General features: G+C 47.2%; 2 protein-coding genes across 3 annotated transcripts in view; one reads left to right on the forward strand and one right to left on the reverse strand.

Moving 5' to 3' along the window:
• Positions 1–13,036: 13,036 nt before the first annotated feature.
• On the reverse strand, positions 13,037–14,149 carry LOC123456305 (nascent polypeptide-associated complex subunit alpha, muscle-specific form-like). Its single transcript, XM_045139108.1, has one exon. The coding sequence runs from the start codon at positions 14,147–14,149 to the stop codon at positions 13,037–13,039; it is 1,113 nt and encodes a 370-aa protein (XP_044995043.1).
• Plpp1 (phospholipid phosphatase 1) overlaps positions 13,957–14,765 on the forward strand; it is a 71,426-nt gene continuing 70,617 nt past the window's right edge. For both annotated transcript variants that reach the window (XM_045138933.1, XM_004664938.2), the window contains exon 1: positions 13,957–14,205. In XM_045138933.1, the coding sequence (XP_044994868.1) occupies positions 14,148–14,205 (58 nt within the window). In that variant the 5' untranslated portion in view covers positions 13,957–14,147. The remainder of the gene's footprint in view (positions 14,206–14,765) is intronic.

The raw sequence follows: 14,765 nt of genomic DNA on the forward strand, positions 1-14,765 counted from the left end.
ATGTTTTTTGGGGGGCTGGAGGGATGGCTTAGCAGTTAAGGCGCTTATCTGCAAAGCTAAAGGACCCGGGGACCCACGTAAACCAGATGCACAATGAGGCGCATGCCTCTGGAGTTTGTTTGCAGTGGCTGGAGGCCCTGGCGTGTCCATTCTCCCTCTCTGTCTCTCTCAAACGAATAAATAACCATTATAAAAGAAGTGACAGGAGTGCTCAGCACTGCAATATCTCGATCACACCTTCCAAGGCTCAGGGTCCATTGCAGAAGGAGTGGTTGAAAGAATGTAAGAGTCAAAGGAAGGGCAGGACTCCTTACAACATGCTCCTCCAGACACAAAATGGCCTGGATATCCATGACCTCACAGTCCTGGACACTACCTACACAAGACCATCCTAATTGCAGGAAAAGATGATGACATCAAAATAAAAGACTGATTAAGAGGGGGAAGGGATATGATGGAGAATGGAGTTTCAAAGGGGAAAGTAGGGGAAGAGAGGGCATTACCACGGGATATTGTTTAAAATCATGGAAGTTATTAATAAAAAATAAAAACAAAATAAATAAATAGCCATTATAAAAAAGCAAAATAATAATAAAATAATGTTTTTGTTTGTCTGTTTTCCCTGTGTAAGGTAGTAGTCATAGGCTTGGAGGTTCCTGATGTTGACACATTCTGGGGGGGCGGCTGGGGGCTGTGGGGGGATCTTTCTCAGCCTACCACAACTCCCTGGCAATTCCTCTGCTTTTAGGTGCTTCAGAGACACCCCCGCCTGCTTGTATCTGGAAATATACACAACAATGTTCATGTTCCAATCTGCAAAAACCTTCAGGAAACCACCCAGATGCTTACTGACTATTAATAAGTAAGAGCTAAGGAGTCCTACTGCAGAGGACACCACACGAAGACGCTGCAAGACCCGCAGGAACCCGCTGGAGCTGGGCTGGGAGCTTCCTCCCTGTCTGCTAGCTTTCCTTACGCCACAAGTCATCAAAGCAAGGGAGCGATGAATGGGGAAGAAGAAGGGTCTTAATGGGAGGGGGAAATACACATATGATGGCTTTAAGATAATGCCTTATAGGTAATTAACTGACACAATCCTGGTGGCACATTTTTAAAAGATAGTTAAATAAAATACTAAATTAGATTGTCGGCAGGGCTTCCATGGCTTGGGGAACATTGCAGAAGAGGGGGCGGAAACACCGCAAGAGCCACGGAGTAGGTGGGAAGATCCTGAGGCCTGGTCCCCGCTATCCCCCAAGGACTGACTGGGGCCTTCAGGGACCCACAGTGAATCCCATATCCTCACTGACGAGGGTCTCCAGGGTGATGGCAGCTGGGCAAGGGGAGAAAAGCGAATAACCTGTCATAATTAACGTAAAATAAAAATTAATACAAAAAAATCGCCTAGGGAAACAAAAGATTGTTAAATAACCAGTGAGCACCTTAAAGAAAGGAAGTGGTGGCCACCAGAGCCAGGTGTGGATTTAGTTGGAAGAAGTCGAGGGAACCATGGTCGGTACTGGTTTGAGCGGGTGGTAGGGCAGCAAGCATCACGGGTAAAAAGTTTTTAATTTTTATTTTTTTAATATGTGTTGTGTGCCTGCACATGTCAGACACTGGCTAGGTAATCACGCCTATCTTTCACACTGTCAATAAGCCTGAGAAGAAAATGGTTGTGGGGTTAATTCCCAGCACAAAATTTTAAAATAATAATAAACTGGGTGTGGTGGCACACAGCTTTAATCCCAGCACTCGGGAGGCAGAGGTAGGAGGATCGCTGTGAGCTCAAGGCCACCCTGAGACTACAGGGTGAATTCCAGGTCAGCCTGGACTAATGTGAGACCAAAAAACCAAAATAAATAAATAAATAAAATAATAATAATAAAGTAAAACTACCCTTTGGCCAGGTGTGGTGGCGCATGCCTTTAATCCCAGTACTCGGGAGGCGGAGGTAAGAGGATCACTGAGACTAGCCTGCGTCTACACAGTGAATTCCAGGCCAGCCTGGGCTAAAGGGAGACCCTACCTCCAAAAACCAAAAACCAAAAAAAAGAAAATATCCTTTGTCTAAAAATAACATAAAACCAGGGGTGGAGGGAGGGAGGAAATTAACATGGGATATTGTTTACAATAATGGAAGTTGCTAATTATAAAAAATAAAAATAAACAAATAACATAAAACCCAGAGCTTGCAAGCCTGACCTTGAAGGAGAGTTTTGGAAAGAGACGGTTGTCTCAGGACTCTGAGTGTGATTTGATCCATGTACTTCCTCATTATTGCTCTATTTACTTATTTTTTTAAATTTACTTTTAATTCTTACTTGTATTTCTTTGAGAGAGAGAGAGAGGAAAGACAGAAAGAGAGAATGGGCACAACAGGGCCTTCAGCCACTGCAAACAAACTCCAGAAGCATGCATGAGCTACCTTATGCATCTGGCTTCCATGCGTCCTAGGGAATCGAACTTGGCTTTGCAGACAAGTGCCTTAACCGCCAAGCCATCTCCCCAGCCCTATTTACTTATTTTTAATTTTACTAATGATTGCATCTAAATTTCCCACCTTTGTAGAGTGGCTCAAGTGTGAACAAAATACCTTTCCCTTTGTAGACAGTAATAAAGCAGGGAAAAAAAAAAAAAAAAGCTGGGGCCCTTGAAGAGTTCAGAAAAGATAAGATCAAGATTGAAGGTGGAGCTCAGGAGAGCAGAGATCCTGGGCTGATCCTCAGCAAAAACCACCAAAACGAGGAAATGAACACAGAAGACCAGAGGGTAGGTAATCTAACTTCAGAGATAAGGTTTGCTCACCTTAAAGGACAGCCCACTGCACAGAAGGCCACGTTCTCTCCCAGACAGCTTGCTCGAAACTTGATGTGCCGCTGGATACACTGAAAAATATTTACTTGAGAAAGAGACACAGAGAGAGAATGCATGGACACATCAGATCCCTCTGCTGCCATAAAGGACTCCAGATGCATGTGGCACTTAGTGCATCTGGCTTTACGTGGGTACCGTGGGGACTCGAACCTGTACTGCCAGGCTTTGCAAGCAAGTGCCTTTAAGGACGAAGGAACCTCTCCACCCATGGATATACTTTTTAGCTATAAGCTGTCATGATTAACCTTCTAGAATCTTATCTTCCATTGGACCCTTTCTATAGCCTTTCCTACTAGAAAGACGTCTTTATTTTATCTTTAAAGATTTTTAAAATATATTTTTATTTATTTAAGGGAGGGCCTCCAGCCACTGCCAATGAATTCCAGATGCATGCGCCCCCCACCCTTGTGTATCTGGCTTACATGGGTCCTGGAGAATTGAACCGGGATCCTTTGGCTTTGCAGGCCAGCACCTTAATCGCTAAACCATCTCTCCAGTCCTTCGTTTTATCTTATCTATGCTCTACCAAGGCTTAATCTTAAGGCACATCCTCCTTCTGCACCCTTTTTGACTTAATTGTTTCATCCTGGGCTTTGAAAGAAACAGAAAGTCAATTTGGTTAGCTCAGGTTGAAAGTTTTGTGTAGGATAATACAACATGCCGTTTTTCAGAAATAGAAGCCAAAGGCTGGTGATCTGCTATGAATCCTTCATATTCTTTTTTTTTTTTTTTTTTTTTTTTTTTTTTTTTGGTTTTTTGAGGTAGAGTCTCACTCTGGTCCAGGCTGACCTGGAATTAACTCTGTAGTCTCAGGGTGACCTTGAACTCACGGCGATCCTCCTACCTCTGCCTCCCAAGTGCTGGGATTAAAGGCGTGCGCCACCACGCCCGGCTGATCCTTCATATTCTTGAGCCTCGTATATTCAATGCAGGCTTTAGGGTAAAAATAGCCTTTTAATATATAAATATATATAGGAAGAAATGGGGAGGTAGCCCACTGTGGGTTGTTTTGGGTGGTTCACCACTGTAAAAACCAGTGACATTACTTTGGGTGGTTCGCCACCATAAAAACTAGCGACATTACTTTGGGTGATTTGCCATCATAAAAACCAGTGACGTTACTTTGGGTGGTTCACCACTGTAAAAACCAGTGACGTTACTTTTCTTGGTCTTTCCCTCGGGATCACAAAGAGATTCCCTGTAACTCTAGACCTCATGTTCAGATTCAAAGAAGGTAGAAAAGAAGGGAGCCAGTCTCTCCTTTTGTGAGAAATTTAAGCAACCTGTCTAAAGATGTCTGTCGTGCAAGAACTGTATCATGCAATTGCTCATAATGGAGTTGAAATGTAAGCTATATTTCAGGTTAAAAATGAACAAAACAAAGGATTACTATTGAGAATATATTAACAACTTCTACAATTTAATGAAAATAAGATAAATAACCAGCCGGGTGTCGTGGCGCACGCCTTTAATCCCAGCACTCAGGAGGCAGAGGTAGGAGGATCGCCGTGAGTTCAAGGCCACCCAGAGACCTCATAGTGAATTCCAGGTCAGCCTGAACCAGAGTGAGACCCTACCTCGAAAAACCAACAAACAAACAATAGGACTGGAGAGATGGATTCGTAGTTAAGGTGCTTTCTGGTGAAGCCTAAGGACCCAGGTTTGATTCCATAGTACCCAAATAAGCCAGATGCACAATGTGGCACATGCATCTGGAGTTCATTTGCAGTGGCTAGAGGCCCTGGTGCAACTATTCTCTCTCTCCCTATATGTGTATATATATGAGTATATATATCTATATAGATGTATATATGTACACACACACACATACACACACACATATATATCTACCTCTTTTTCCCAAATATATACATAAAATATTTTAAAAATACAATATAAGAAATATAACTAAGTGGGGGAAAACAAGAGCAGAAAACTACATATATTTTTATTTATGTGTGTGGATGTGTATGCTGCATGTATATGGGTACATGGCGGATGTGCAGAGCTCAGAGGACAACCTCAGGACGTCGGTCATCTCCTGTTTGTGACATCGTTTCTCATTTTGCCACTGTGTGTGCACCAGTCTAGCTGGCCTGTGAGCTTCTGAACTCTCTTGTTCTGTCTCCTCCTCCAGTCAGGGGCACACTGGTGTCAGAGACTCGTGCCAATTTGTGCCCAGCTTTTATGTGTGTGCTAGGGAATGGAAGTCGGGCTGACAGACTTGCAAGCAAGCACCTTTAATCGCTGAGCCAGCTGCCCAGCCTGTGATGCTTTTTTATATTTTTGTGTTTATTTTCATATGTGTGTGTTGTCACACCAGGGTCTCTTGCTTCTGCAAATACCAGACACATGCACCCCTTTCTCTGTCTGACTTCATGTGAGTCCTGGGAAATTGAACCCAGGCCAGTTAAATCATCATGTCCCCAGATCTCTATTAATACTGTTAAAAGCTAAAAACAAGCGCACACACATGAGAGTCACAGACACGTGGTTAAGCCGTTGACCAAACATTCAAGGAGAAACGCAAAACCCAGAACAGTAGTTAACTTGTCCTGAGCCAAGGCGCGTGACAGAGGTGGGAAACACAGGTAGATTCAGTGATATTATAAACACTTAGGAGTTAGCTGGGCACGGTGCCATGTACCTGTCACCCTCGCAGTTGGAAGACTGTGGCACGTGTTTGAGGCCAGTCTAAGCTACATAATCAGACCCTGTCTCTCTCTCTCTCTCTGTCACACACACACACACACACACACACACACACACACACACACAACAAAACAACAACAACAACAACAACAGAGGAAAAAGAAAAAAAAGGAAAGATTTAGGTGTTCTGTAGTGGATTCATGGTTATTCATCTTACTATTATTATTTTTATTTTTGAGACAGGGTCTCACTCTAGCCCAGGCTGACCTGGAATTCACTCTGTAATCTCAGGCTGGCCTCGAACTCAGGAGGTCCTCCTACCTCTGCCTCCCAAGTGCTGGGATTAAAGGCGTGCGCCACCATGCCTGGCTTCACGTTATTATTTTTCATAACCTATATGTTACATAGGTATATACAAAATATTACATGATAAAACTTTAATAACCTAACAGCTTTAACAATAACTGTAAAAACAACTTTAACTTACCATACAGTGAAATTTTCTTCTAGAGGCAAATGCATGAGGGAACCAGTCACTTATATTTTTTTAAATAAATCTTTTTATTTATTTATTTATTCATTTACTTGTTTTAGCTTTTTAAATTTTATATATTTCTTTGCAATCAGAGATAGAGAGAGAGAGAATGGGCACGCCAGGGCCTCCAGCCACTGAAAACGAACTCCAGATGCATGCACCCCTTTTACATCTGACTTACGTGGGTCCTGGGGAATCAAACCCGGGTCCTTTGACTTTGCAGGTAAATGCCTTAACTGCTAAGCCATTTCTCCAGCACGAGTCATTTATATTCTTAACTGTTCTAGTTTTACATTATTTGAATATAATAAACACTATTTGCCAGGTGTAGTGGAGCATACGTTTAGTCCTAGCACTCAGGAGGCTGAGCTTGAAGGATCACTGTGAGTTTGAGGCCAGCCTGAGACTACAGAGTGAGTTCCAGGTCAGCCTAAGCTAGACTGAAATCTTACCTTAAAAAACAAAACAAACATTAAAGAACAGTGCAAACTGGGCGTGGTGGCGCATCCCTTTAATCCCAGCACTCAGGAGGCAGAGGTAGGAGGATCACCATGAGTTTGAGGCCACCCTGAGAGAAAGGAGTGAATTCCAGGTCAACCTGGGCTAGAGTGAGACCCTACCTTGGAAAACAAAAGAAAAAAAGAGCAGTACAAACAGAGAAGTAAGGATAGGACACAGAGATGTTTAAAAAGAGCACAAATGATGCAGAATATAGATTATAGATACTGCAATGGTTCATCTTCCATGTCCGTTTGACAGGGTTGAGAGTCACCTAGGAACCACACAATGTGCGTCAGTGAGGGTGTTTCTAGAGAGGTTTAACGGAATGGTGGCACTATTTCACGGGCTGGCGTCTGGTAACTAATCAAAAGAAGAAAGTGAGGGCTGGAGAGATGGCTTAACGGCTAAGGCGTTCACCCGCAAAGCCAAAGCATCCTGGTTCGATTCTCCGTGGACCCACGTAAGCCCACGTAAGACCCACATAAGCACAAGGGGGCACATACATCTGGAGTTCGTTTGCAGCAGTTAAAGGCCTGGTGTGCCCATTCTCTTTCTCTCTCTTCCTCCCTCAAATAAATAAATAAATATTTTTTAAAAAAAAGGGAGGGGGGAGCGAATGCAACACCAATATTCATCTGCCTCTGCTTCCTGGTTGGAGAGGAAATGTGACCACCGCCTCACCATGTGACCACCACAGCCAAAAGCCTTCCCTGACACTATGCCTTAAGTGCCCCCAGAGGGCTGTCCTCACGCTGTTTCTTGCTAGGCATTTTGTCACAACAATGACTACACCAATACAGACTCCTTTCATGGAATTTAGCAATAACAGAAGACAGAAAATTAGTTTCTTCATTGAGAGTCTTCTGGAACATTCTTCCCAAGCCCCTGCTACTTAGATTTTGTTGCCGCCTATGTTATAGGGAAGAAAACTCTAGGCAAAGGACAAACTCTGTGAAGCATTTAAGGGAGGCCCTGAGACTTCATGTTCCTTCCATGCTCATACCTGGTCCCCAAGAAGTATTAATGGTGTCAACTCTTCAACCAGAGCTTCCTTTTTTTTTTTTTTATTTATTTATTTTCACCACCATTTCAAAAATTGCTTAATTCATTTTCAACTTGAATGATCACACCAGAATCCAATCGCAACCGTACAATTCCCCCAATGAAGAAAATATCCCCTATTGCAAAACAAACATGTTATAGTCATTCTTTCCTCAGTCCAGGGTTGACTGCTGCTTATACCGTGCACATAGAACAAATCCCATTCAAAATAACAGGAAATGACTTAGGGCACTTTGTGGACTTTGGTTAATTAATCTATTTTTGAAGTTTTTATCTATGAGTCCTGGGGAGAGGGGCTGATACCCTATCAGCTGTTTACTTCCCTGTCACCTAACACAGGTCAGCCGGTATGGTGTGAGGACAGGAAAAACAAGCAAGTGTCCTTCTCTAGAACACCTCTCCAGGGCTCACACTCTGCTCTGCGTGTCTGCTGCACACAGCACACGTCTGTCACAATACCGTATTAGTTTAGTGACATGCCAGGCTTCCTAGCTGGGCTGCTGTTTGAGGAAGAGGGCGTTCCCTTGCTCATTTTGTCCTTTGTCCAGCTGCGTCCCGGGTCTGGTCTATATCACCAGCTCAATACTCAGGGCATGAAATCACCTCAGACCTATTAAAATGGCTAGTGTCACAAAGACACAAGATGCACGTTGGTGAGACACTCAGCTATGATTAGACACTTTCATTTGCTGGAGCTAAGAGATGCGTATTGGTACACGTCATAAGTTCACGTTGACGTTATTTTTTGTTTGAGGCAGGGTTTCATGTAGCCTAGGCTAGATTCAAACCTGCTGTGTAGCAGAGGTTGGCCTTGAACTTCTCCTCCCTCCCAAGTGCTGGGGTTTGCAGGCATGTGCTACCACAACTGACTTGAAATGGACATTTCCGGGTTTTTGTTTGTCTGTTTGTTTTCCCCAAGGTAGGGTCTCTGCTCTAGATCAGGCTGACCTGGAATTTGCTATGTAGTCTCTGGCTGGCCTTGAACTCACGGCGGCGACCCTACTACTTCCCGCCTCCCAAGTGCTGGGCTTAATTGCCCGGCTGATTCAAATTTAATATTAAGGTTTTAGGGCTGGGGATGTAACAACTCAGCTGGAGGAATACTTGTCAACCCATTGCATGGCACAAACCATGTGTGTTGATACAGTGACCTCTGAACTAAGGAGGCGGACGCAGGGGAACGTGCTCAAGGTCATCCTTGACAGTATAATAAATTCGAGGCCAGCCTGGGGTACATGAGATTGAGTCCCCCAAAATAAACTGATTTAGGGCTGAGGAGATGGCTCAGTGGTTAAAGGTGTTTGCTTGCAGAGCCTACTGGCTTGGGTCCAATTCCCCAGTACCCATGTTAAGCCAAATGCACAAAGTGGCACATGCATCTGGAGTTCTTCTTTTTTTTTTTTTAAATGATTTTTATTTATTTATTTGAGAGTGACAGAGAGAGAAAGAGGCAGATAGAGAGTGAGAGAGAGAATGGGCGCGCCAGGGCTTCCAGCCTCTGCAAACGAACTCCAGACACGTGCGCCCCCTTGTGCATCTGGCTGACGTGGGTCCTGGGGAACCGAGCCTCGAACCGGGGTCCTTAGGCTTCACAGGCAAGCGCTTAACCGCTACGCCATCTCTCCAGCCCGCATCTGGAGTTTTTATGGTGGCACGAGGCCCCGGAGTGACCAGAGTCTCTCTCTCTCAAATAAATAAATTAAAATATATTTAAAATTTTTGATTTAATATTAGGGTTTTGACTCAGCTATTTTTAGTTCCTTTTTGTACATTAAACATCTTAGCTCCTAAAAGAAACTTGGTTCCTCATTACAGTAATGTAGTTGTTATTTCTTTTATTCTATAATACATAACATAGTTTCAATAATAATACAGCATGACTTAGTGACCCAACTAGTAAATGATGGGCTGGAAAGATTGCTCAGTGAGTAACAGCGCTTACTGTCCAAGCATGAGGACCTGAATTTCGTCCCTAGCACCCATGTTAAAAACCCAGGTGTCGGGCTGGAGAGATGGCTTAGCTGTTAAGCGCTTGCCTGTGAAGCCTAAGGACCCCGGTTCGAGGCTCGGTTCCCCAGGTCCCACGTTAGCCAGATGCACAAGGGGGCGCACGCGTCTGGAGTTCGTTTGCAGAGGCTGGAAGCCCTGGCGCGCCCATTCTCTCTCTCTCTGCCTCTATCTGTCTTTCTCTCTGTGTCTGTCGCTCTCAAATAAATAAATAAAAATTAAAAAAAAAAAAACCCAGGTGTCTGCACCCCTCTGTCTCTAACACGGGTGGGGGGTTGGAGGCGTGGACACAGAATGATCCCTGGCACGCTCTGATCAGCCAGCCTAGCCAAAAAAAAAATGACACGAACTCCAGCTTTAGTGAGAGATGTTAAGGAGATGTTATCTCCTTAAGGAGATAAGATATGGGGGAGCGTGACAGAGGAGGACAGATGACACCCCCTTTTGGCCTCTGCACACGTATCCGCACAGGCGTGTTCACACCATTCTTGCATACACACCGCATGCGCAGATACGCAGAGACCATGCACACTGCATGCGACGTGCACACACACAAGGCCTTCCACTAAATGGCGTTTCTTTCTTCCACGCTTTTGGACTTTTAGAGACAGGGTTATCATGAAGAAGACATCATGGGTGTTAAAACGGGTGTCTAATAATATCACAAGCTCTTTCAATTTAGTGTGACCTTGTAATATGAGGCCCTTATAGCTCTGGAAGTAAGAAAAGCCACTGAGTTAAAAGTGACACACATTTAAAAAAAAAAAAAAAAGGAAGCTGGGCGTGGTGGAGCACGCCTTTAATCCCAGCGCTCGGGAGGCGGAGATAGGAGGATCGCCGTGAGTTCAAGGCCACCCTGAGACTCCATATAAATTCCAGGTCAGTCTGGGCTAGAGTGAGATCCTACCTCAGAAAACAAAACAAAACAAAACAAAAAAAAAAAGGATACACATATTTATTTGGTGTAAATTGCTCCTGAAACCTTTTGGAAAGTATTCAAGCTAGCTGAAATCCAAGATCCATATTCCTTTTAAAGAAAAAACAGGGCTGGAGCGATGGCTTAGTGGTTAAGTCCCATACCTGTGAAGCTAAAGGACCCGGGTTCGAGTCTCCATGTCCCATGTAAGCCAGATGCACAAAGTGGCACATGCTTCTGAAGACCCTTTGCAGAGGCTGGAGGCCCTGGCATGCCCATTCTCTGCCTCTGTCTCTGATAAATAATAAATAAATCTTTAAAAACAAGCTTTTTGGAAAACATATTTTGTTTGTGGGAGGTTCCCTAGAACTATCTTCCCAGACTCTGAGATTAACCTCATCTTTTTTTCTCTTTTTCTTTTTTTAAAAAATATTTTATTTTTATTTATTTATTTATTTGACAGAGAAAGGGGGAGAGAGAGAGAGAGAGAATAGGCGCGTTAGGGCCTCCAGCCACTGCAGACAAACTCCAGATGCATGCGTCCCCTTGTGCATCTGGCTTATGTGGGTCCTGGGGAATCGAACCTGGATCCTTTGGCTTTGCAGGCAAATGCCTTAACCACTAAGCCATCCCGTCAGCCCTTTTTTCTCTTTTTTGAGGTAGGATCTCACTCTAGCTCAGGCTGACCTGGAATTCACTCTGTATTCTCAGGGTGGCCTCGAACTCACGGCGATCCTCCTACCTCTGCCTCCCGAGTGCTGGGATTAAAGGCGTGCGCCACCACGCCCGGCTTCTATTTTCTTTTTTTTTTTTTTTTTGAGGTGCTTTGCAGGAAAAGTCTGAGAAATACTAAGCACATTTTTGTGACTTGTATTTTACATCTTCATATAAGAAGGCAAAATATGAAAAACTGGGCATTGTAGCACCATGCTTCTAACCTCAGCATGCCTATAGTCCCAGCACTTGGGAGGTGGGTACAAGAGGATCAGAAATTTAAAGTCATCCTCTGCTACATAGGAAACTTGAGGCCAGCCTGGGCTACATGTGTCCAAAAAGAAACAAGCTATAAATAAGAAGGAACTCAACAGTTGTTAACAGCTGTGGTTTAACTCTTTATAAAGCACCTCCCCCCCACTTTTTGTATTATCTTTTCTGGGTTTTTACCACTTCCTCTTGATTAGAATATAGAACAGGATTACCAACATCCTCATTTTACAAATTAGGAAACTGAGATTACTAAGTCTTGCTCTACAGTCCTCCTGGGCATAGGGAAAGTGGATTGCGGCTGTGACAGGAGAATTGTTATGATAATTGTTAAAATACAATCTCTCCCTCCCCATCCTTGCACACACAGAAGTCATGCTCTGGCCCTCCCATGAGGTCTACTGCAAACGGAGTCACGACTTCAAACAGGGCATCCGAGTTCAACTCAGAAAGCAGCAAAGAGGGCTGGAGAGATGCCTTAGTGGTTAAGGCACTTGCCTCCCAAGCCTAAGGACCCAGGTTTGATCCCCCAGTACCCATGTAAGCCAGATGCATATGGTGGTACATGCACCTGGAGTTCATTTTCTGTACCTGGAGACTGTGGCGTGCCCATTTTTTATCTGCCTCTCTCGCTTTCAAATTACAAAAAAAAAAAAAAAAGCAGCAAACACAGTTTGTAACTAAGGAACTCATGGAGGGTTAGCAGATGGAAAATTATTAACAGGACATATCAATGCAGGGAGGAGCAATTCCTGATAAAGGCGGATCAAAGATTTATATATATCAAAGATATGGCGATTTAGAAATGTGTTGAGATATTCAATATCAAACTATCAAGAATGATTAAATGACATAGGATTAAAAGTGGCTGGGGGGGGGTATCAGTTGGAGAGAGGGCTTAGTGATTAAGGTGCTTGCCTGAGAAGCCTAAGGACCCAGGTTTGATCACCAGTACCCACGTAATGTGGTGCTGGAGTTTGTTTGCAGTGGCTAGAGGTTCTGGGGCACTCATATCCTCATTCTCCCCCCCCCCCCTCTCTCTCTCTCTCTCTCTCTCTCTCTCTCTCTCTCTCTATATATATATATATATATATATATCTACACACACACACACACACACACACATTTGTGTGTCTGTGTATCTGCTTCTTTCTCTCAAATAAATAAAAATAAGAGTGGCTGGGGCAGGAGAGATGGCTTAGCGGTTAAGGCGCAAAGCCAAAGGATCCAGGTTCGACTCCCAAGTTCCCAGTAAAGCCAGTTGCACAAATGGACACCAGACGCATGCACCACTTAACCTCTGCGCCTTAACCTCTGTCCATTTGCAGTGGCTAAAGGCCCTGGAGCGCCCATTCTCTACCTGCCTCTATCTCACTGTCAAATAAACAAATAACGAAATATATATATATATTTAAAGTGGGTTCAAGCGGGTTCAGGTAGGTAAGGCAAGGAGGCCGAGTAGAGAGAAGCCTGATTATGAAGGGGAGCCTCACCCCGAAGTTTGCTCAGGGAGTGTCTGTCTGCCCATTTCCTTGGAAGAAGGGAGGGGGATCATGGGTGGGAGGACTAGCCCCTGTTCCAGCGCTGCAGAAAGGAGCTCTGTGACGGGTCACCGTGGACCCCGGGAGCAGCAGGTCCAAGGTTCCTAAACCCCCATAGCGAGCCCCTCTCCGGGCGCGGTCCGCAGGTACACGGGGCGGGGTCGGCGTCGCTGATTGGCTGCCTGCGCTGGTCTTTAGGGCGACGGGGCGGGTCCGGCATCGCTGATTGGCTTCCTGTTGGTGCGCATTTTCCATAGCTCCGCCCCCATCCCGCCCGGCATGCAGCTTCGGGGGCGGGTCCGGCTGCGCTGTTTGGCTGCCTGCGCTGGGCTTCAGGGCGATGGGGCAGGGCCGGCGTCGCTGATTGGCTGCCTGCGCCGACGGAGCCCGGTGATTGGCGGCCTGCGCTGCTCTGGATTTTTTTTTTTTCCCCCCCTGGCTCCGCCCCCACTCGGCCAGGCGCCTAGCTTCGGGGCGGGCTCCGCAGCTTGACGGGGCGGTGCCGACGCCGCTGATTGGCCGCCTGCGGGCGCGGAGGGCGTGGCTTCCCCTGGTCCCGCCCCCTCCCTCTGCAGCCCCCTCAGCCCGCGCGCTCCCTGGAGCTCGCGAGCCCGCGCAGCGGCCGGACCCGCGGCTGCCCGCGGCTGGGAGGGGCCTGAGCCCGCGTCCCTCCTCCCCGAGCGGCTCCGCGTCCTTAAAGCACGAGGGTGTCCGCCCCGCCTTGCGTTGCGGAGAGCGAGCCGGGATTCCCGACGGGCGCGGGGGCGGGGGGGCAGGCGGAGGTGACAGTGCGGCCGCGGGCGACCTGCGGCCTCCGCAGTGGGTGCGAGGGGTGCCGGGCGCCGTCGCTGGCGGTTGGGGGGGGAGGGAGAGAGAGGAGAGGGGAGGAGAGGTAGGGGGTCCCATCCGCCCGCCGCTGCCGCCTTCCCGTCGAGGAGGGAAAGCCGGCGCTTGTAGGGAAAAGGGGGAGCCCTTGCCAGCCCCGGGTCCGCAGCCGCGTCCGCCCGTCTTTCCGCCCTTCCGTCCGTCCGTCCGTCGCGCGCCCGCGCCGGCGGGGACCACCGCAGCCGAGACCATGTTTGACAAGACGCGGCTGCCGTACGTGGCCCTCGATCTGCTGTGCGTGTTGCTGGGTACGTAGGGGCGCCGCTGGCCCGGGGCTGGGGCTGGGGCTGGGGCTGGGGGTGGGTGGGCGGGTGGGCGTGTGCGTGCTTGCGTGCTCGCGTGCGTGCTTGCGTGCGGGGGGTCTCCGCGCGGGGGGCCTGTGTGTGTGTGTGTGTGTCGGTACCTGGGGCGACGTGTGCGGGGGAGCAGCTTGGGGCAGTCCCGGGGTCCCGCTTTTGCAGCCTGCAACCGCGCCCGCCTGCCTGCCTGCCTGTCTGTCTGCCTGCTTGTCTGTCTGTCTGTCTGCCTACCTCTCTGCCTGCCGGCCTGTCTGTCTCCCGCCCGTGCGCTGAGCCCAGGTACCCCCCCCCCTCCCCACCTTGGACCCTGCTTGCTGCTCACGCTTCTGCGGCTCGATCCCCTTTGCTCCTGCCCTCAGTTTCCCCCCACCCACCCACTTCATCAGTCCACTGCACCGGGCAGCAGCAGGGGTGGGCTTCTCCCCTGTCCACGGGTCGAAAATTGCCTGGTCACTCACTGGCTCGTGAGATGCTTCCTAGACTGTTGGGCGCACACCACCCGGGGGTGG

This window comes from Jaculus jaculus, chromosome 20 (assembly GCF_020740685.1).
Source record: "Jaculus jaculus isolate mJacJac1 chromosome 20, mJacJac1.mat.Y.cur, whole genome shotgun sequence".
In the NCBI taxonomy this organism is placed as follows: domain Eukaryota; kingdom Metazoa; phylum Chordata; class Mammalia; order Rodentia; family Dipodidae; genus Jaculus; species Jaculus jaculus.